Below are 24119 nucleotides of genomic sequence, written 5' to 3'. Positions count from 1 at the left end.
CAGAGGGGTACAACTTCAAAGCAGCACTAAAGCGCAGCTCCAAAAAGCTCTGCACACACTCTGCTGAATACCGCCGTTTTGCCTCTCTCATTAAGTGAAATCAAGTTCATTTGGCAATCATTTGCAAAGTGTTATCAAGGTGAACTGACTAGAGTAGTAGAAATGAAAAAGGTCTATCTTGAACTCTGAATAAAGAGTGAGTTTCAATTAAATTTCTTTTATAAATGGTGAGTTATCTCGAGTCCTGAAAGAAATGCTGAAGGCTCATTGATTCGTGGCTTGAATTATGAATACAACCCGATTAATAGTAAATCTATCTGGAATACAGAATTTTCATTTCAAATGTTTGGCTATTTACAAAACAAAACAAAATAAGGATAGTGGACGTTACTCCCCATTCTCCCCTTCCTCATGAGTTTGACTCATTTTTTCCTTTGACTCCAAGTATGATTCAAAAAGTAATGAACTTTGTTTGATGCTTTGTCTACCTCGTAATTGGAGTTTCAGCAGAAACTTGTGCTTTGGACTGAACATCTCTGGGCTTCCAGCAATCTCTCGCCTTCCACAGTGGCTTGCCTCGGTCCTTGTCATTTGTTTCCCTAGTTCATAAATGCCTTTTCCTGGGTCTGCGCACCCCTTGGGAAATAGGCCTGAGTCACTTGACATCAATCCCAGCCTCTCTGATAGATGTCTTCCAATCTCCCTCACCTTGTTGGGGAGCTATTGTGAACTGCCTCACTGCTTTAAAGCTCCCCTCAGGACAGCGCCGGGGAGCCCGGGCTCAGCTTGACTCCCCTATCGCCTCCACACAGACACAGCAGATGACTGGAGCTACGCCTTTCCCTGCTCCCACAAACACCACTGCAGTCAAGCTCTGCATTATAGGTGGTAAAAATTTGAAGAAGCATGTAATAACCAGGTATAATGACAATGATAGCTGCAGTAAAACCTCTGTGGGTAGCTAATGGTACTGTTGGAGACAGTGCAAGCTAAAGCTTACCTCGCTTGTGATATGGAACATCGTAATTATATTTCAAACACGTCACAGATGCATTTTATTTCAAATGATACGATGCACTTTGGTGCACTTTATGACGCTGTGAGTGATGGCTTTATGAAGCTCCGCTATGCAGTAAACTCCCTTCAGTGAGTTTATTTTTTAATTCCAGTGAGGGACTGACACACCAACTTTGCCAGAAATTTTACTAACTGAATGCACAGATGTTTTTTTATTATATGAGGACCAGAGGGAAGTCATTATTTTTCTCCTCCTAGAATGAAATGAAACAACGCCAAAAACTGGTGATCATGTTCTCCGCAGAGAGGCGGAAAACTCTGAGGCAGCCTGGAGGTAAAAAAAAAAATCCCACAATAGCATTAAACATTATTAGCAAGAAAGACTAGAGGGAAACCAAGAAATCTGAGAGAGAAAAAGGAAAGTAAATCTTTTTATAATTGCACACACACACAAAAAATCATTTTAATGTTTGCTCTTTTCTGTTTTAGATCTCCTGGCTTGGAAATTTTTAAGAATTAAGTGTGTTTGATCTTATTTTCTTAAAGTTTGACATCTTTAAAAATATGTACAACAAAGGTAAGCTGGATATTAAGCTGCACAGCAACACTATCACGCATACTGCTATTTCTATTACCATAAACAGGATACCATACAGAACATACTGTAGTGTGGTGCCTATATAAATTTAGTTAATCACTCACAATGCAAATATTAATGTATTTGTATGAAGTGAAATGCCACTGCAGCCCAACATCTTTCCATCAGCATTCCACACAGCACAACAAAATGACACAAATTAACTGGATGGAAGAGGAGACCGATCAATCAATCGATGTTTTGTGGGTGTGCAGTAATATCTAATTTCCTCTGAACATCACTCAGCTGAACAAGAAAATTGCTGAACCCCTCTACATGCATGTAAGAGAGAACAGATTCAGTTACAACCCATCATAATCACATTTTTCCACCATTCTCCATTCGACATTAGCTGGACACTAGTGATTTCTCTCGATGCTGTGCTGGGACAACCATGACAACAAGTTTCTTTATCACCCCGCTGCCGGTGTCGGATTACATGCCCCGTTTCGCTGTGGCCTGGGCACATACATTTTATCTTGAAGCTCTTCTCGAGACAGTCCATTACCGAGCTGTAAATAGCTTGCTTTCACATCGATTAAAAATCATCACAAATACACTTGTGTACATCAAATTTGTCCAATTATCAGAAGCAGTCTTCAAGAAGGAATTGCATGCCGTAACTCATTAAAATGCCTCCAGATCAAATGTTTTCAGGCTGCAAGGCACGTCTCCTCGGGGGAGCACAGAACAGAGGGAATAGATGTCGGTGAAGATGCTGCATGAGGTGAAAGGGGCAGATTTGTGGCATCACTGTAACAACAACAGCAGGTCAGCCACAGTTTGGTGTGCACTAAGCAGCATTGTCAACAGTTAGGACAGAACATCCACACAGCAATATATCGTATAAAAGCATTAACTCACAATGTATGTATAAACTCTGGCCTCAAACGTGCATATTTTTATTAAAACACCTTAAACACATTTCCTTCACAGCATGGATTACCCCAGTCACGTGACTTCCAGAGGCAAAGCTTATCAAATGAATGAAGGAAAAGCAGATGCCTGTTCACTCACTTGCATTGTAATTCACAGATGAAAAAAATGGTGGGAAAGAAATCAGAGAGCTAATTAATCAAACGGACGTATTGGAACGATTATTATAATACACACACTGATGCTGCGATGCACTGCACATATTGGTATTTGTTTACACAGGGATCATGATTTTTGTAGCTTATTGTCATGCAAAGTGTGAAGTCTTTCAGCATTTCTGTATTGTGATACCACAAGAGACAGACAGACAGATAGAGCGATAGATCGATCGATAGATGGATAGATCGATCAGCCATTACTCACAGGGTAGAAACATCTTTCTCCATCAGTGTTTATCAAAATTGAATTGTGTGTCACTGAAAGCCAAAGTCTGTGAGACTGCAGAGTCTCACAGTCCTTATCATTGAATTACACCCTAAGACTACGTTACAACACTTGGCTCATTTCGGGCCATGTAACAATGGTCACTTCAATTACTCTTGGCTGCAAGTACTGCATTCATTACACTTCTGGTCCGCTGCACAGAAGAAGGAAGCTGCTACAAATCACTGACACATATTTAGTCTCATATAGGTAACACTTTATGTGTGAATCATTTGATGACCTTCCTACTGTAAATTCACATAAATGTAAATATTGTCATTTCTAACCTGTTCTAAGCCCTTATTTGCCTGCATAAAATCCATTCCCTGAGTGAAACTAGTTGAGGATGTGTCCCATTGGGAGGGGAATATTATTTTTTATGGAGAGCTGAATCTCCCAGTGTATTACAAGTGAAGGGAAGCTATGCACTGAGCCCAAATTGAAATGGCAGCAGATAAGTCACTGAGGAAATGGAGTTTAATGCTGGCTGATGCTGTAGAATAGACTGTGGTTTGAGGGGGAGCAGCAGACTACAGCTGTGGATTGTGGCAGCGGCAGATGATGGGGAGAAGAAAGAGGAAGGAATCGAAGGGGGAGATAGGAAACAGAGAAACCAAACTAGAGCATGTCACTATAAATTTACTGTCAAATGTGTGTTTGGGTGCGGATAGAAAGATAGTGTGCACAGCAAAACGAGAGCTGAAAATGGATTATGACAAATGAATTGAAGGAGTTTATGGTATGAGACATGCAAGGCTTAATGCAAACCGCCCTGCACAAGTTATTGATTGGTATGACCCTTCTGGTCATTTATTATTCCACGTGGCACAAAATGTAAGTGTATTTGTGATCTGGAGTGCTGCACAAATCTAAACGCTGCTCTGCAGGAGAGAGTTTTAGAGCTACGGGCGTTCCTTTCTCTAACTTCCAGAAAGCTACAATTTACATAATTTTAATTGCTCAAGAACACCAAAGTCGCACAGCAACTTCTGCTCGTCATCAATCTCCCTTGTAGCCCATTTGCATGCAAACATGAGAGCAGTAAACTGTCAGCATTTAATCTAATGAGTTGACCTCAAAGTCAAGTCTGGAGGATTTTCACATAAGCAAAGATTAAGCAAAGAAAAGGCAATGCAAAGCAGTCGTTTTAAAACATCTAATATGGCACTGCAATCATACTTTCATACCTAACTTTTCCTCATAGTGAACAGCTGAACTGAAGTCATTATGTGGTAACATCACAAAGATTAACAATGAGGCGCAAGGTATTCTCCACAGCGTATGCAGCCAGCCATTCATTAGAAGTCGCCTCTTGAAAGAAAATTAAAAGTGGTAAGCATTTGTCCATCAAGATCCTGGCAGAGGGGAGATGAGGACCCGCCGCTCTCTTCCTGCCTGTCCAGTTGTTATCAAAAACAGCCAGCAGCCTGTTCTGTCAGTAGCAGGAGGCTCACCCACAAACACAGACATTCCCCCACAGCGTGTCATGCATGCTAAAAGGGCCTCTTACCCTTCTGGAAGGAGTGCTGGTGTCTATCTTCAGCTGGGTGGCTATGAGGACAGACATGGTGAGAAGTGCCACTTGCCTTCCCCTCTCGCTGTGCTCACACCTTTGTGCTGTGAAGTTGGGGCTGCTGGAGGTGTCTGAGAATTCCTCCCCCCCTACCCCGCCAACCTCCTCCCCTTCCCCTCCCTTCCCCTACAGCTAAGAGAAAGGATGACCTGGGGGTCCGGGAGCCCAGCAAGAACGCCTCCCTCTCCACTTGCCGGGTGAATCAATCACAGACACTGGCATCGTTTCCAAAGAGGGGGGCGGGGGGGGGCGCGGGAGAGGTGGTGGTACAGGCTCCTCCAAACGTTACTTATCTCTGCCGCCCTTACTCCCTCCCTCCCTGGCTCGCTCGCTGCCTCAACGCCTGCACACAAATATGCTTAAACTCTCTCGACAAGACTTTACTCAGCAAAGGTGGAGTTGAATAGTGTAAGTAAATCTCTCTCTCACACACACACACACACACACACACACACATAAATACACTGTAGCATATAAATAATAACATGTTCCTCAACATATTAGTAACAATATTGCCTGCTAGGCTTTTTTCTCTTTGAGAGTGTGTGTGTTTAAGTGTGTGTGTGTGTGTGTGTGTGTGTGTGTGTGTGTGTGTGTGTGTGTGTGTGTGTGTGTGTCCAATGTGTGTAAATATTACCAAGAAATTGATCATTTCACTCAGCATTGCAGCTGGGTTGTGATTAAGCACAAGTAATATTTATGCTTCCTGTCTTCTCTATCATAAAATACAACTCCGCCCACCTGCCCAAACACACATGCACACACACACACCCATCAAGCTACACTGACAGGACAGAATCCTGGCACAGGCAACACTACTGCAGATTTATTTATGTAGCATTTGTACCTCCCGTAATGAATCCCAGGGCTGAGACTGAGTAACCAGCTTATTTAACCGAACCGTAGCACTAAGCCACAAGACAGTAGCGACGAAATGGCTTTTATAAAACTAGAAGAGGTGATATTTCTAAGTGAAAAGCCAAACTGCCCTCTCCTTCTGCATCTAGCCCGGCTGAATATGACAAAAGCCAGAGGCAAGACGCCCTAAGAGGACCGTCACGGACAGCATGAATGGCAAAGTGTTCATAACTCATTCATTTAAAATGGCACACAGCAGGATCCAAGCGTAGTAAATCACAAGGCCACTTCTCACACCCAGGCTTGATATGGACTCAGGGTTTGAATTATATCCTCGTGTCGATGCTGTCCAGCATTTTGCTTGTGTGTGAACTCAGGATGCTGAAGTTGTGTGAACATCAAAATTGTAAACAGCGCAACATCACTAAAGCGCTAACGCTGCCTTAACTTTTACACTTCACAGATGAAAGAACATGTTAACTAATTCGACATTCATGAGCAGAAGGTGACCTTGACAGTTTGTCAGAGGGCAAGTGACTAACATAAAGTTGAGCCGCCTGCGTTCTTATTTCATGGATGGTGGCATGTATTACACCCTGTGGTAAGACCTGGTTTGAGGTTTCACGGTGGTTCATAAATACTTGCATTAAAAGTCAGCTACATTTCTTTTTGACCGTGACTCATGAGGCTGTTTGAAGCTTCCCCCGCAGCTGCAGCAGTTTATCTCTAATGGCCGCCGGGTTTCGGCTCATATTTTACATGTTTGATTTGCACACAGACAACAACTCCGCAGCAGCCGCTGATGAATTGCAGCGCTTATTTCAATGTAGGCAGCATAATCACGGCACGCAAGACGATCAACGTTTAAATTAAACCACAACAACACAAAAGAAGAACAGCTGCGCTTGTTTAGGTTTTTTTTCTTCTTCGTGTTAACAGGACCCGCATTTAAGGCCGCTCTACACTGAGGATAAAGATGAACTGTAGTTCACACGCGCCACAGGAGATGAGGTTTCATCAAAGAGAGTAATTGCTCTGGTGACTTTACCAAAGGATAATAAAGTCTTTCAAGTTCATAGAAGAAATGGCGGTTGTAGTTATAGCTATTTCTGTTAACAAGCTCATTTTATGCCGTGACATTTCCCCAGGGTCCTTTAAACAAGCCCCTGATTGGTCATCTCCTGCATTCATTTTTCTCACATTTACAGCTATGACATACACTCCTATGATTATGAATAATGCTGGCTCACAATAAGTCACTGTAATTGCAATTAGTATAAAAGGTCAACGTGGTTATTGCTGTAGAGCACAGAGGTGACGTAGTGTTTTATCACACCGACAGAGCATTAACCACGCACAGCTTGAAAACTTATAGCACTGCTTATATTTACTTACAGAGTCTGTCCATTTGTCAGCGTCTGCTGATTTTGCAGAACATGAGCAACCATCAACACATTTTAAGAGCCGATGTCAAAACACAATCATTAATAATGTCTACAATTGATAGCACGCAATAATGTTCAGGAGACATTAGTTTATTGCGTATAAATCGCAATGACAGTTTGCATTTCTGTGTTTTTAAATCACATATATCAGCATGGTGAAGGGACTTCTGTGATACACATCTGGGCCTCCAGATTCAGTGAGAAAACAAGATTTAGCATTCAGCCCAGTGGAGATAATGAAATCATCAGTTTATGTTTTGGTTTGTGTGGAAGTGTCTGCTGCAATGGTGTATCCAGCTTCTTAATTGAATTTTTATACCATAATTTGTCTGGTAATACCGAAACGGCTCCACAGTTGTGGTCAGAAGGACATAACAGCTTGATGATGTCATCAGACACAGTTACAGAGGGGAGGACACATACAGAGGCAAATATGCATGCTCATACAAACCTTATCATACCTGAGTGTTTTAGCATTGCACACAGAATTTTCTGGTAATTGTTTGATTTTTTTTTTTAAATCTCTGCAGCAGTGTTGAAAATGTTTCTCCTTTCAACCCACGTACAGTTGTGGTCAGAAGTTTAGATATAGACATCATGGCCATGAATGTCATTGAAATTTGATGCTTTTAACAAATTCTTTGAGCTGTTATTTTTACAGGATGGAAAGTTTCTACTTCTCAGCATAAAAAGGATTTTTTTACAGCACTCATTGGACTGACCAATCAGAGTTGTAGATTTCCACAAGTGAAGAAAGTACCCTGCAGCCATTTCTAGATAACTCCAGATTGCAAGATCAGGTCAAACAATTGTACATAAGTTGAAGTTAGTTGGATGGGTGACAATGATCTGGAAGAAGATCCAATTCCCTCTCACTCAAATGAGAGGGAATTGTTTTGCAGTCTTATGATAAACAAATGAACAACCAACAATGAAGCCTGCCATGAACTGGAAACTGCTGGAACATTAGTGTCACTGTCCACAATAAAAGAAGTTTCACCTGACCGTGGACTGAGAGAGTGCCGAAGCTGAAATTTCCAGTTGTCAACACAGACAAGCCAAATTCATCTGGAGAAAGGTTTTGTGGTCAGACAAGACAAAGATTAATCTATTTGGCTACAATGTGGCTGTCAAGCATGGTGGTGGTAGCATAATGCTCCGGGGCTGTATTGCTGCCAGTGGTGGTGCTGGTACACTGCACAAAGTGGAAGAAATAATGAAGGAGGACTACCTCAAATCTTTAACTTCTCCTCAAGTCAACAGCTAGATGTTTGAAACTTGGACATGGTTGGGTGTTCCAACAGGACAATGATCCCAAACAAATATCAAAACTGGATTTAGAATGGGTAAAACAGGCGAACATTACATTTCCAGAACAGCCTTCCCAATGCCCTGATCGCAACCCTGGACATTAAGCTATATTTTAGGGAAGATGTATGTATATACTTGAGCCGCTACATATACTTTTAATATGAATATGGTGTGGATTCGAGGGAATCAAAAATAATTTCAAACTTCTGCACCCAATTCTTGTTTTTTAAAGTCATTGAAGATGTTTGCTGTTCAATCATTCCACCCTAAAAGAGGAACACTTCAAAGAAATCCTTAAAAGCCCCAATATTAAAAGGACATTCATGCCCATGATAGGATATGTAAACTTCTGACCACAACTGTACATGGACTGAAAGAAGTAATGTTTTCAACACGGCTGCAGAGATAGTATTTCACAACTACAGGATAAAATTCTGTGTGAAATCCTAAAACGCTAACATTCAGGTGTGAAAAGGTGCGCATAAGCATGCATGTTTGCCTCTGTACGTGTCCTTCACTTCACAACTTGGTGTCTGAAAACAGCATCAAGTGCAGTGCAGCTCTGATTTTGACCTTCAGCCAGACCACGGCACCTATGCCTGACACTCCTCCCTGTGGATCCTAAAGATTCATGCTGCTGTCCTTGGTATGCACTTCGTACACGCTTCACTTTGAGTTCAGGCTACAACACCAGTGCAAAGATATGAATAGAGAAAACATCATTATTCGTCAGAATAGGAATGAATCTGGGAATATCTGTGTGTCACGCTATGATGTGTCTTTATCAGCAAGTGGCTTCACTACAGGCAGAGTACTATCAGGTCATCTGTCACAGGTGACAGGAACAGATGAACCCTGCGCCCCAGGGAGCAATGCAAGTGCAAGATTGTGTCCAGGATGAAGAGCTTTAGGTGCTCAAAGGTGGCCGGGAGCTGCAAAACCTGGACAGCTTTTATAAACGTGGTTCTCATCTACAGCAAGCCTTCCCTGGGGAGCCTAATCGCAGCATAGCAGTTAGTGGTGAAAAATGACTGCTGCTGAATGGTGTCTGTTGCTTCTGGGCATCCCTGGTTGTTTCTGTCTCCGAATTTCATTTCATTGAACAATGTGCTATTGTTTGCTACAGCATTATCACTTTCAAAGCGGTCATTGGATAAAATAAACAGATGGTATCAAAATGTGCACAGAAAATGTGTACGTGTGAGCGCATCAGGAAAATGAAAGTCATTTTATAATGGTTACTACTGGCTTCGGGCAGCAATACAAACATTTTAAGCAGGCGATTCAAAGTGCAATGGTTCAATGCAGAAATACTGAGGGCCCACTAGATGAATACAGAATGCTTTTGAAAGGCATTTCATCCTTATTCCTGCTGCATACAAATCATTTCAGTGAAAGTTTGTCTGTACAATTTTACTCCAGGGAACCTTAACATTCAGCTCAGGGTGCCAGTGTATCCTTGACACACACACACACACTTTCAAACAGCGCTGATACAAGCTCACTCAAAACTAACACGATCAAACAGATGAAAGGTACAATCGTGTTGCTTACTAACACACAGAACTACACTTGAGTGGTAACATGCTGTATGACCCCCGCAGACAAATTTATAATGCCGTCTTACAAACTCTTTTAAACTCTCTGCTAAACCTCAGAGTGAAACAACAGAAATTTTATCTGGGAAAGAGAAAGCAATGCCAGCTGACTGTCTGACTGCCTCTCTTAGTTAATGCAAATAAAGGAAGTCTAGACTCAGGGGAAAGCCACTGGCCTCAAAAACGTCAGTCAGCGAGCGGCACCAGAGGCAGACGGCACCACAGATGAGACAAGATACGGTGAGGCAAAAAAAGAAATATATTTTCTGCTCTGTGGTGTAAAGTTAAAAAAAAAATACCAATGATTCAACTGGGGGCATGTCTAAGCATAAATACATGATGCTGAGTAACCATTCCATCAGATGTAAATGATTCAAAAATGATGAATGAAAAGGTTTTCGCTCCAAATTTGCGACAGAGCACCGATATGTGCGACAAGATTAGAGTCCTAAAATAATTCAGGAAATTTAAATTAAGCAGGTTCGTGTGACAGCCTTGTTTCCACAATGCTCTGTGGGATTTGTGCATCCTCGTGGGGGAATGTTTCATTATGAAGCCAGTAATGGATGTGATCTCTACAAGTATCAAACATCAACAGCAGCTGAAGCAGCATTCAGACTGACAACAAACACTGCAGAAGCTTAATATAGTCATGAATATAAGTATAGAACTCCCTAATGTGGTGACACTTTGTGACCTTTTATTGGACACAAAATTAGATAATCCTGGAGGAGAACGATGCATTTTGGTAATACCAACAAATCGAAGCCTTGTGTGTGTGTGTGTGTGTGTGTGTGTGTGTGTGTGTGTGTGTGTGTGTGTGTGTGTGTGTGTGTCAGAGTCCATTTCAGACCAACAACTACAGCTTCTTTCTTATATAAACAGCAAAATCTCTTCTTAATATTTTTACCTTAAACAAAATCATAGCCAAATGCACCTCAGTTATTTTGAATGTAATTCATTTTCAATAGGGATTTTGAAAGATAGCGTAACATTAGTCTTTTATATTTGAATTGTGTCATAGATACAGTATTGCACAAAAGGTTTGAGCCACCCCAATTCTCTTGATATTTTGCTACAATAATGGGAAGTAGGAGAAGCGATTTGTTGAAGCTTGTGTAAACATAGAGGAAAACACAGAATTTGAGGTTAAATCAGAGTTTATACTATTCTGAAAAACTTGAAAGTCGGTATTTCTTATGACCACTTTTATTGTTCAACATAAACTCTCTTAGGCAAACTTTCCCTTCACTTCTTTAAGTAGTCTTTAGGAATAATTCCAAGCTCTTCTTTGTTCTGTTCTCTGTCAAGATGACACTGCTTCTACAATGCTGAGCTCCACTCTCTGGGGAGGCCAATCCATGACTGATAGAAAACCACACAATGGAACACTATCCAGTATGCTTTTACTACACTGGGTTTGGGGTCATTTTAATGTTGAAATATGAAGCTGCTACTAATTACATGCTGTCCATATGGTGTTGTGTGGTTGATCAAAATCTGATGATACTTTTACGCATTAATAATTCAATTAATTCTGACAAGATCGTCAACACCACCATGGCTCAGGATGGTGCAAATACATCCCAAAGCCATGACAGAATCGCCACCTTGTTTCATGGCATGTCTCCTTCATGCACACTGATGATGATTTGACAGCTTTCAAATTTGGATTCATCACTTCTTCAGAGTTTTTACCATTGATTTTCAGCCCAGTTCTGGGGTAACCTGGCATACCTCAGCCTTTTCTCCCTGTTTTGCTTCCTTAAGAATGACTTCTTGACAGCCGCCCTTCCACTGAGACCACCTCTGATGAGGCTTCAGTAAACAGTAGATGGATCAGCTGAAGGGCCAGATGCATCTCTCAGGTCCTGTTTCAGGTCTTTGCTGGATTTTCCTATTTTTAATAACACAGATACTGTTCACAAGGTGTAGATTAGTTTTTAGGCCTGATACTTATTTATTTTACATCTTCTACTTGTCCACTTTCCTCAGCTTTTGCACACCATGCAAAGATATGCCAAGTTTTCAACCAATAGTTCCTTCTATTAACAAGGAACCACCTTGTGAGTCCAAAAATAAAATATTATGCTCGTCAAACTGTGTTCTGTTATGTTTTGGCATTTCCTATAGATTCAGCTAAAGACATGGGAACTGGGTTTGTTTTTGCAACAAGCTCCTAGTAACAAAGAGTCTAGAGATACAATTTAAAATTGGCTCCCAGAGTTAGGGTGCGTTTTCTGTGCTTGAATACGGTAATTTATATATCAGTGTTAAGTGACTTAAAAATCAAGCAAATGAAAAAAAGAGTTGTCTAAAAATGATCAGGTGCAAGGACTGAAAAAGGTTGAAAAAGCAGCCAGTGCCCAAATAAAAATGTTTAAAGACCTTCAGAAAACCAGGCGCACTATTGCTCAAGACCACTTAAAAAAAATGACAACAAAGGTCTCCTCGAGACAAGACTCCTCGGTAGCAAAATATTAAAAAATTAGGAGTAGATCAAGACTTTTGCACAGTAGTGTTTTAAAACCACAATAATCATGTAGAGTAACATTTCATATTGTTACAGTCCTCATGCTTCCTGATTGGATGGGAGTGTAAGGTTAAAATACAGTAGCAGAAGACCTTTGACTCTGACACTAACATAATTGCATTAGTTGAATGTTTTATTATATCTTTATTAAGTTCATAAATACCCTTAAAAAAGCTAGTTAGTAATTAATACCACTATGAAATAAAAGGAGGAGGAGGAAAGGGAAAAGAAGATGAGAGCAAAAAGGGAAATGAGAATAAGAATGTAGATTCTGACAGTAAGTCACTGTTAATATGAGCTCTCTTATTCTCAGGCCAGAATCACACCAACCAAATCAGGTTTAATGAATTTTAGTGCAGACATGTCTGCATTTTCTCAAAATTATTCTGTCCTCAGAGAAGGGTAGGCGGCTTGGTTTGCCAAGGCCGGACTTAATGATTTCCCTTTCTATGCAAATTGTCCACAGATTATGGTAGAATTTAATAGGTTGTGTCTGGGAATCCTTAATAAGTAAAATACTGGTCACAGAAGCTTCAAGGCTTTGGGGCTTTCACGGCACTGAGCTGTAAGCGGAGCTGTCAGCAGAAATATGAGAAATATGGAGTGTACAAAAGGTATAGCCTCTCTTCACAGTGGAGAAATTTGTTTAAGTAAAAGTGACTGGAGTCCAGCAAAGCCTGAGTAATGAGAGAAAAGTCTGTCAACATGCCAGCAGACTGCTGAAGCTTGGCAGAGAAGCCTCATGTTGACTGAGTATTTGACTGTGCTTCCAGCAGGTGGCAAACTAACTCCAGCGTGAACCAACGTGAGCACAAGGGAACGATATCAAGACTCGGTCTAATCTATGACTAAAAGATGAGTGAATCCACACAGAAACTGGGAAATAATCCAGATTTATTAGGATTAAATTACACACTATTGTATCAAAGAAAACATGCACAGCAATGCGGCACAAATGTGATTAAATTAATGACAGAGAGCCGATTAGGCAAAGACACCACCAAGCTTTCCACAAACAACACACATGAACAATCCTTAATCTAAAACTTAAAAGAGCATTTTTAAACGAGTGTACTTTGCTTGTAGCACTGTGGGTAACATTCATCTATAAATAGTCTACTACAGCCTGTGATCTTTAAACCTTTTTGGGGATGACATGCCCCCTAGAGACAGACAAATTTGTCACAATTTAAATATTTCACAGCTCCTCTACAGAGAATCACAGGACAGGGAAACGCATTTTGTCCTCACTGAAACCACAATCAATGCACCCCGAGGTGTAATGCAAGTTAACTTTGGCTCCAATATGCAGCTGCTGCTCGGAAGTGATGTTAGGCGAGTGCTGTTGCTGGGGAATTACAGGACAGGACAAGTCACAAGAGATGTATTTTTATTGTCTGTTGATTTCATGTGTTTCCTTGTTTGAACTCTGAGGGTGTAAGCCAGTGAGCTATAAAGGAAGATGGAGTGGAAACATATGAAATTAGAGTTGAATATAAAATCATAAACAGTCTTCTCATGGAGACGCTGTGGATGGATTTGCAGACATCTTATCAGATTATTTGGCATCTTTAATCTTAACTTCTAAAGTGAGGCAACATTTTGTGAGCGTCTTTGGCTCCCTACAATCAGATGCACATTCTTTATGACACCTACTGTTTCCAGAACAATCCTCGTGAGCTGAGTGATTCTATACTTAAATAAACAGGTGGAAAACTACCGAAAGGGAATCAAGATACTGCACCCAGAAGACAGCTACACCTCTGCATCTCAACAACATGTAATAGGAACCCGATCGTCTTCTTTTACAGTTCGGTCCACAGGACTTAAAGAGGGGGAGGGGGTCACCTCTTTGCGCATCGGTGGGCTTTAAAAAAAAGTGCTCAAACAATTCTGCACAATCTGGTAGATTTTAATAGTTAAGGAAAATAATGTTTCTTTAAATAAGGAGATTTAAAATATAAGTTACCTTGTCTGCCTTGATGGAGCCTCTGCGATAGTTTCCTGCACCTGCAGATGAGTTCATGGTCCCATAAATAGAGATAGTCTGCAATACAAAATATTCACCTGAAGTCGCCTGAACAACCAACTTTCATATCTCTCTCTCTCTCTCTCTCTCTCTCTCTCTCTCTCAGCTGGTAATCACGAGGATCTCCGCGCTTGTTGTCTAAAATCGTAGAGCCAAAGGTGCCCAATGTGCCTGACTGCCTAAGTGCATGCGTCTGAGCTACAGCTGTTCCAACAATGTGCTCCAGATTAAGCGTCACCCACCTGTAGTAAGGCTATTTAAAAGTGTTGTCCAATGGTAAATCAAAGCTCTTTGTGCGCAGCCTCTCTTCGGAGATAGTGAATCCCCTCGGGGGTGTACAGTGTGCGCTTTTCTCCTGCGCGTCGACCTGAACGACACAGATGAGTCGCAGAAAAGCAGAAAGTTTCTAAAGGATGACGATTCACAAAGGTTTCCAGTCAGTAAATGGAGTTTCTTTGATAGATTTGTACAGTTCCTGCAGAATAAACTGAGTTCGTTTATAATAGGCTGTGCATTTACAAAGAAAAAGGCGAAAGAGATGTAAAGCAGACTGTTTATTCGCAAACTGCACATGCGGGGTTTTTGGCCATCTTATCTGCGCTTTTCTGAAAGTTACGCCCCACGAAAGCGAGCATTTCAAGGATGGGTCGTTTCTGAGAGCTAATTTCACAGCAGCATCTAGCTCATGACTACACTGGGAGTTTTAGACTTAGCTCTCACAACCTTTTTATGAGTTGCCGGGCGACTCTGACGCGGTTATTAGTTGGACAAAGGTGCGTAATTTGACCTCCGCCGGTAAACTTCCGCATCGAGCTGCAATTAGAAGCTTTTAGCCGTCAGAGTTGATCAAAGGCGAAGCTGTGTCGCCCTCCAGCCACTCGGAGTTTAATAAAAAAATAAAAAAAAAAATTCAGCGGGCCTAATGAGGAGGGGGATGCAAAAGAGTTCATTACAGAAAGTAAAGTGTGAATTTAGTAAAACCACGGGGAGCTAAGTGGCGGCGCACTCTGCAAATACTAATGATGCTGGGCTGGGGAGTCTGCTGCAGCTAATTAGACGAACATAGGACAGACCTTTCTTTTTGTGAGAAGAAAAATGTTGATATTTATTTAAATAATTGTGTGTAAATTCTGTAAAGGGACTGCTTTGTTGCACTAGTTTCTTCGGTAAACAGTTGGTAAGTAGCTGTAATATGAGTGGACAACCTTTACTGCAAATAACGGAGTTGTAGAAAAGTAGCATGTTACACCTAAAGGTGCTCAGTTTAGGTATGACAGTTCACAGGTGGGAAATTGCAAAATAGTTGCAAAGTTACTACTTGATATAACCTGCTATTTACAAAAAGTCAGAAGAATTTCATTTCACTTCAAATTTGACATAAAATATTTGTTTTGCAGGGTGACCTCTCCATTGTCTGACTCTCATTCAAGACATTCAAGAAAAAGGATATATATATATATATATAATATATATATATCTGCACCATGGATGGCAGCCAGGCAGCTCTGTGGTGGTGTTAATGGAAGAACAGGCAAGGGGGCTCTAAAGCCACAGGAGACCAATTACAGTTGTTAAATGCTGTTGTGGAAATGCTGAAGTGGAGTAGAGGTTTCAGACCAGGAGCTGAGTTACACTGAACCCAAATAAATTGGAAATCAGCGAGATGGAATCGAGTGGGTGGAGGCTGAAGCAAATCTGCATAACAAACATGCTTTATGGTGCTTCTTCCTTTTTTGTCTTTTTCTCCATTTTTATGACCCAGCTTTGTAGTTTTATCACCAGCTGACAGACAGGCTAAGGTTTGAATGAAACACTGCAAAGAGCTTCCAGAGGTCATTCTCCAAGCCTTTATCACCGTAGTAATCTTCAGTTGTGGTAAATAGCCACACTTTATGTCTAAGGTTTGCACAAAGTTAATCTATTGTGTATTAAGTTATGCATTTTGTACTGATCATTGATTCTCTGGGCATAACAATGAGAGCTTTACTGTTTTATAGCTTATTCCTACAGTTTCAATAAAAAAGTAGGAAACTGAGGGCCATAGCTGTGTAGATAATAATGATAATTATCAACGTATCTCCAGTGATGACTTAATTTATAATAGCTGTATCTTCCTCTGTTCCCCAGTGTATCATGTCAGTTGATTGTTTTTAGCAAGAAATCAGCTGACTATTACAAAGTATCACTGCTCCCGAGAGCCTGTCATCATGAAACCATTTCCTGTCAGATGGTATATGAGAGCAGTGTAAATCCCATGCTGCATTTTCAGATCTTGTTTCAGACCCTTTGGTCTATAAGCACTTTATTTAGATGAGGCTAAAAATGCTGCAGACATTTATCAAAACAGACATTAGGCAGGACAGGATAAAGGTCAGACAAAGGATCCTGATTGGGTTTTAATCTGCAGAAAAATAAACCAAATCAAAGAAATGAAAAGAAAATCTTTGAGGAGATTTTAACATTTCTACAGTTTTGATAAGGATAAGACAGAGCCACAGATATCTTCTAAGGTGAATTAATTTCCAAGTTGACTTTATGGGTTTTGCATATAGCTTACCTATTCTGTCCCATCCTCTGAAACTGCAATCTACACGGAGAATAAGTCATTGAATTCTGCCTGAAAATCCAATTTTTCTCCTAGCTGGCCTTCCCTGTTTCTTATTAGAATATCAACAAATTTCACCACATGAGCTCTGAGGCAAAAAATAAAAAATAAAATAATTCCCTGTTTTTTTTAACATCACTGATTTAATGGACCTGAGGGATCTCTGGGGTTGGTGGTGTACATGTGGGCAACACTGGCAGCATGTGGAGAGCCAAACCCTGGAGTGATAACAACCTGAAAGAACAGAGGAAGCAGTGCTATCAGCTTAAAAACCTCCTCCACTTAATTATGTGTGGGCTACTGAAGGTCTGACATGAATGCCATATGACCGAATACAGTTAGCAGCAATACTGCAGCGCTTAACTTGCCTTTTCACTGTACCACTTCTCCTGGAATTACTTAGCACAGCTACCTGCAGGAACATTGGTCATACAGTGGTTATAAAATCCATTCTTGGTGGCTAACTTGGCGAGGGGCACTTTAGAGGTTGACTCACTTCCAAAATAATCCACTTGAACAGAGGAGTAGAACAACTACAATTGATCCATAAAGTACCTCTGTTAAAGTTTACAACCGTTCAAATTCAAATATGTTTTCGTTTCCAGTCCAGCTTTCCAAACTTTGCCATCTCCTTGTCTAAATCACCAGACTCTATTTTTCCTACTGAAGTTACAAATTTAAGAGAATGACAGAGAGTGATAAGTATATACATTCATGAAAAGACTATTTAAAGGAGCCTATTTGGGGCATGAAAGAGTATTTACAGCAAAAGGGTATTTTTATTAGGTACACCAATTCAACTGCTTGTAAGCCCAAACATCAAATCTGTGCTTCCAGTTGATAGAAAGGAAACAGTAACTCAAAAAAACACTTATTACAACCAAGGTATGTAGAAGAGGATCTACAGTGGCTTGCAAAAGTATTCGGCCCCCTTGAACTTTCCCACATTTTGTCACATTACAGCCACAAACATGAATCAATTTTATTGGAATTCCACGTGAAAGACCAACACAAAGTAATGTACACGTGAGAAGTGGAACGAAAATCATACATGATTCCAAACATTTTTTACAAATAAATAACTGCAAAGTGGGGTGTGCGTAATTATTCAGCCCCCTGACTCAATACTTTGTAGAACCACCTTTTGCTGCAATTACAGCTGCCAGTCTTTTAGGGTCTGTCTCTACCAGCTTTGCACGACTGAAATCCTTGCCCATTCTTCTTTGCAAAACAGCTCCAGCTCAGTCAGATTAGATGAACAGCGTTTGTGAACAGCAGTTTTCAGATCAAATGCACACAGTTTCCAGGAATGTCCAAAAATGACTAAATCGACTAGTATTTTAATCAATAACCAAAATATTTCACAGACATAATGCATTCCCTCACCCTCCACGCTGGCTTAAAATATCACAGCTCGCTTTTGCACTGCACTTAACCTAAACCTAATTTTACATTTTATCCTTAAATAGTTCTCTGAAAGCTTTATAACACGCACACACAGACACACACACACACCTTGCATCAGCTTTCAGGGCCAGGTCTCAGACTTCTCAACCACTTTATCTCAGGCTGTGGTCAAAAGACACATGTAAACTTCCTGTGGTATTGCTTTCAGCAGTGAAGTTCTACATAGCTTCTGTTTACCAGTTCACCGACTTCCATTACAGAGCTCCTGTTTACCAGCCTCCTGATCTGCATATACTAATTAACTGACCCCCAAAAGGCAACACTCTCAGAATTTATATAAAAATCATGCACACAGACTGCTACTCCACATCCGTATATTGAAATTGAATTGTGCATCTTCATCTTTCTCTGGTGCCCGGGGGATAGCGAAACCTCCTCTCCTAAGCGCTTTGTTGCAGAAAAGATGAGAATATGTGTGTTTGGGGAGATACAAAATGGGGCTGTCTGTATTAAAATAAACACTTCTCTGTATTAGAGGCAGCCAGAGTTAGAGAAGCATAAAAAGGCACCTCACACAAATAAATGTGGTTTATATCGTGGAAATCCTTCTGAGCAAGTGAAGATGCTCAACTGTATAACAATAGAATTGTTTGAGCCACTCAAATTTGCTTATGAGATTTTGTCATTGCTTTCATGCGTCAGTGCCCTGTACGGTACACATTCATCACCTAGAGTGTAGTATGACAATTTTACATCAGTGTTAGGAATTCCCAACCCAGAGTTAGCGCTTCATTGTATTCAAGGGATAAATCATGCCATTAGTGGCTATGCTGTTTCACAACACCACAAGGTATATGCTGGCCCAGATTAATCATCAAAATGAGGCAACAGTTCAATAACCTCCACACAGTCGGTGTGCAAACTGTCATATTTTATTATGGAATTTGTCAACGCATGGATGAGAGGAGACACAAAATAAGCCAGCAAGAGATTTGATTTGAGCAGATTTGTGTGGGCTCACAACATTGTGTTTTGTAGCAAAGAACTAAGCAAACAACATTACGTGCACACACTCTGAGTAAGTGGCTGTCACGTAAGGTACACGTAGCATGGCTAAATCTCCCCCTTTTCTCATCTAAAGCTGCAATCCCAGCAATTTACTATAGCTGCAACTCTTTTAAATGCTCTCAATTACAGCCATCAAGAGGCCAAAGTGTCATCTACACTCCAAGCAGATCTGCACATAAAGGTAGCTGTGGTGCTGTTACGCCATCACATTATTCTGCAGACACCCACCTTCATGCATTACATGGGTAGCACATTATGTGTACTTTATGAAGCAATATTATAAAGAGAAAAGTGAACCAAATAGCTCACATTGACAGAAATGCTCAGCGCACACAAAGGTCTGCATATTCCAAGTCAGAAACAATTACTCATCATCAAAGCCTTTTGTCTCCACGCGCTTTGTTGTTTTGACAAAGAGAGGGGGACCATTCATCACTGTGAATGGATGGATACGCCACAAATGTACACTGTAGCGTACTTCAGCGTGTTCAGCCATAGTCAGTGCAGCTGGATCTTTGGATTTGAGACAGTGGGGGTTTGTGGTTTATGATTTATGATTCTCTGGGAGAGGAAAACAAACCTGTCCTGCATGTGTAAATGTTTTAACTGTGGGAAAGAGCAGCTCTGTTCAGTTAGTTAGTGGAACACATAAGCAGCACCACTGCATTGCGTGAGCGCATCTCACATTTGGTGAACAAGTGTAAAAGGGATTTATAAACTCAGGGGTTATGAAAAGTTGAGAAAAGGAACAGAAAATATATTGCTGCTGCACAAATTTTAGACTTTTCCATCCAGTTATCATGTATATGAAATTTTAATGATTCAGAAACTGAGAGTGAATAAACTGGAGAGCAAGTAAGGCACACAGAGCAATGTGAACAGCATCCAAACTGGAAAAAAAAACCTTTCCCATCATGTATTTCAAGGTATCCTTTGGAAAAGTACTTTGTTTAATTGGATATATAAAGAGGGATGGGATGGTGATGTAGTGGATATCACTGTTGCTTCACTTTGCTGGTCATCTGAGGCCTGCCTGTAAGGTTACTTCAGCTCCCAGAGCTGGAAAATGAAGCAATTAATGCACAAGTGACAACAACACTTCAACAACATGTCCACTAGTGGCAATTTGAGGCTGGCTCCAAAAATAAGCATAGTTTTCCTCTCCAAAACAACTCTAGTGAATTTTACCTGGATTGGGGGTGTAGTCACTTTGATTGACAAGTGCCCTGACACAGCTTAGTTTATGCAGTTGGGATCTGCTAGCCCTGATCTCTAGTTTAGGTCACTGAATGGAACTTCTCAATCGTGTTAGTGCTTTTTGGGGCATTTTGAAGTATTATCTGACTAATGTTATGATTCGTGACTATTTTAGTATTCCATCCACCAATTTTCTGACAGCTTATTCTTAGCTGTGATAGGGCGAGAGGCAGGGTAGACCTTGAGCAGGGCACCAGTCTGTCACAGAGCTAATACAGTTCTGTGGTCAGACAACCATTCATGCTCACATTCACAACTTTGGTCAATTTACAGCCATCAATTAACCCATGGATGTTAATTGGTGTGTGTGTGTGTTTTCGGACTGTAGGAGGAAGCCAGAGAACATGCCAAACTCCACACAGCAAAGCTGAATCCAAACTCAGGGACTTTCTGGGTGCTAGTGCTAACCAGAGCACCACTGTGCCATCCTGCTAATTAGCAGATATTTGTGTCTGTGCATTACACTCATCTGGACCTAGCTTAACAACAAAGTTAGCTAACGTTAGCTAAATCAGTAATTTACCAACTCATCCAAATAAGGTCACTTAAATTTCAAGATATGTCGTAGCATCATGATCTAGGGCTATTTTGCTGCCAGTGGTACTGCTACATTGTACAAGGTGGGTGGAATAACAAAGAAAGAGGACTAGCTCCAGACTCTTTAACTTCACCACAAATCACCGACTACATGTTTGAAACTTGGATACAACTGAGTGTCCAGTGTAACAGGACAATGATCCCAAACACATAGATAAAAGAGGTTAAAACCGAATGGAGTGTTTTTGTATTTCTGAACTTGTATGTATGCTTTTGACCCTCTGTGCCCCCCCTCAAAGTTTTAAAAACCCTAAATTACATTCATGATAATTTGGGGCTTGTAAACATTTGACCACAATTGTACACCAACAGAAACAATTTTTCTAAATCATCTCCCTCTTATTGACATAAAAGTTTCAAGGATCCTAGAAATCAGTTTTGGTATTCTTCTCAGCCACAGATTGTTTACAACTACCTACTATTTTCTGGGACTGTTTTTGGTCAGGGCACTCTTTTTGTCTAATGATTACAGAAGATCTGGACTGTTTTCTGACTGAGATTATATTTAACATTTTAAAGAGGTTATGATCTCCCAAACAAGGCTCTGTATGAATTTGTTGTTGCTTTGCCTTTTGGGTGAGATACAGGTTCGTTACCTGCCTCATCAAACTTTTACGTGATCCCTTGGTAGACAGCAAAGAGAATTCTGGCAATTCCCTAATGGACTTGGGTACCATGACTTATTTAGCAGCCTTACTTTCAGTTCAGCAGCTGAATTTGGGATAGTTTTCACCCATTTCATGTCGGTTCACTGCATCTTTCCTTGGACTGTCAAATACCATGTTCTAAAATACATGAAAACATGAAGCCATCCACCTTGGTCTTTGAAAGTAACCTTATTTAGATATCTTGTAGTCCTTTCCTAATCAGTTTATTCTATAGTTTCACTTACCTTTGAGAATTTACTTAGATATTAACTTTACACCAAACAACCAGACAGTAGTTACGTAATTTATATCTGGTTCCAAGCAAGAACAATAAGGCACTGTCTATTCCTTTTCATATAGATTTCTGAGTTTTGCTGACCTCAGCATCTTCTCCCTGACAGACTTTGTAGCTTTGGGAAACACAAACCACAAACACTGAAACAACAGTGACATCCAAGTATATACTGGCTTAGAACTGACTCGATAAATTATTGGACTCTAACTTTGTTTGGGGGGGGGGGTTCAGCTAGATGAGAGTAACATGATAATAGATATTTCAATCCTTGAGTAACATGAATACTTCCTGCAAACCTCATTTCCTAAGAGTAGATACCACATTATCGAAAGATAGACTCTCTTCCCCAGCTGATAGATTTACAGATACATTTGCTGGTTTCAAGAAAACTGGTTTGTTTTGAAAGGGTGGCTTTGTTCCCCTGGGAAACAGGGACCCTTAAATCTGACTGTAAAGGAGAGGCAAAGTTAACAAGATGGAGATGGAAAACATAATCTAACACTCTAACAGTCATTCAACTGTCAACTTGTCAATGAAAGGTCGAGCTAATTAATGTGCTCTGTTCCACAGTCTAGGGGGCACAGCTGTAACCAGACATTTGGCAAGATTGCAGCAGTAATATGAATGAACAAATTTTCCTCATAATTTCCGTCTTATTTTGTGTTTTTTTGCCTCACAAACAGAAAAATATGACAATTACTTTGACAAAGTCAGAGTTTGTGTGTGTCAGGGTTGAACCAAACAGTCTTTATTTACAACACCCAGTGAGCTATAGACAAATGTGAGGGGAATGGACAGGGATCAACGGGACAGGAAGGGAAAACACTCCACACCCTCTCGTAGATCCACACTCTGTTCATTCCGTGCACTCACTCGCTCCAGTCTCCGACTCGCTCCACAGCTCAGCCAAACGCTCGTGCTCAGGTATCAGTATATAAGGGAGGTTCAAGGGACGGGTCCAGGAAATCTATTTACACAAAGACGAGAGATCATCTCTAATAGAAAGCCACTAGGAAAACACAAGAAATTGTTCAGCCTTGGCTACACTAACGTGCGTCGTACAACAGTCCAGCGATGAGAAGCACTGAGCCATCATCTTAAGAAGCAGCCAGGGAAAGCAGGATGATGTGATTACTCACAGGTGTGTGGGCCGAAGGCAGGAACCCGCAATGAGCTCCGCCCAGGAAGAGCGAACACAGGAGAGAGAAAGCGAGAGAGCAGAACCCAAAACGAAAACGCATGTAGCCTTACTGGATCAGCCGCAGGCACAGACACAGGGACCGTGATAGTGTACAGCCAAAATCTTTCATTGTCTTGGAAAATCTTCTGGTTCTTATTTATTAATTTAATGACTATAGGCGTAAATAATATATGTTGTATATATATATATATATATATATATATATATATAATTATTATTATTATTATTAATGGTGTTTACACTGTTAACCATTTTAGTTTATGTAAACATGCCAGGAGCTTCCACCAGAATCCTGCTTATTAATAAAGTCATCCTCAGGACCACGAATGTCACCCTGTGGAAAACTAAGCACACTTTATGATTCAACGGCTTGTCGAACCACCTTTAGCAGCAATAGCTTAAAGTAATTGTTTTCTGCTTGACTATCAGTGTCTCACAATGTTGTGGAGAAATTTTGGCCCATTCTTTACAACTCTGTTTCATTTCATTGAGGTGTGCAGGCAATAATTTATGCACAGGTCTTTTATGGCTCTTTTATTTTTTTTAATGCTACCACAGCATTCAATCAGGTTGAGGTCTGTACTTTGAATGGGCCATTGAAACACCTGGGTTCTTTTCTTTTTCAGTCAGTCTCTGTTGTAGATTTGCTCCTGTGCTTGGAATCGTCCTGTTGCATGAATCT

At 40.7% G+C, this 24119-nt stretch overlaps 1 protein-coding gene across 2 annotated transcripts in view; it reads right to left on the bottom strand.

The window, feature by feature from the left end:
* Positions 1-14834, bottom strand: part of LOC120727443 (dipeptidyl aminopeptidase-like protein 6) — a 93627-nt gene extending 78793 nt beyond the window's left edge. The window contains exons 1-2 of one of the 2 annotated variants that reach the window (XM_040021687.1): positions 14603-14834; positions 14301-14378 (exon numbers count right to left, since the gene is read on the bottom strand). In XM_040021687.1, coding sequence (XP_039877621.1) covers positions 14301-14357 — 57 coding nt within the window. In that variant the 5' untranslated portion in view covers positions 14358-14378; positions 14603-14834. Of the gene's footprint in view, positions 1-4523; positions 4645-14300; positions 14379-14602 lie in introns of those variants that run through there. The other variant, XM_040021688.1, reaches the window with a different exon arrangement.
* Positions 14835-24119: the final 9285 nt, after the last annotated feature.

Source organism: Simochromis diagramma, unplaced genomic scaffold, assembly GCF_900408965.1.
Source record: "Simochromis diagramma unplaced genomic scaffold, fSimDia1.1 OVJJ01000205.1, whole genome shotgun sequence".
NCBI lineage: Eukaryota > Metazoa > Chordata > Actinopteri > Cichliformes > Cichlidae > Simochromis > Simochromis diagramma.
The sequence above is the reverse complement of the archived record's forward strand: the minus strand, read 5'-3'. Positions and strand labels throughout refer to the sequence as shown.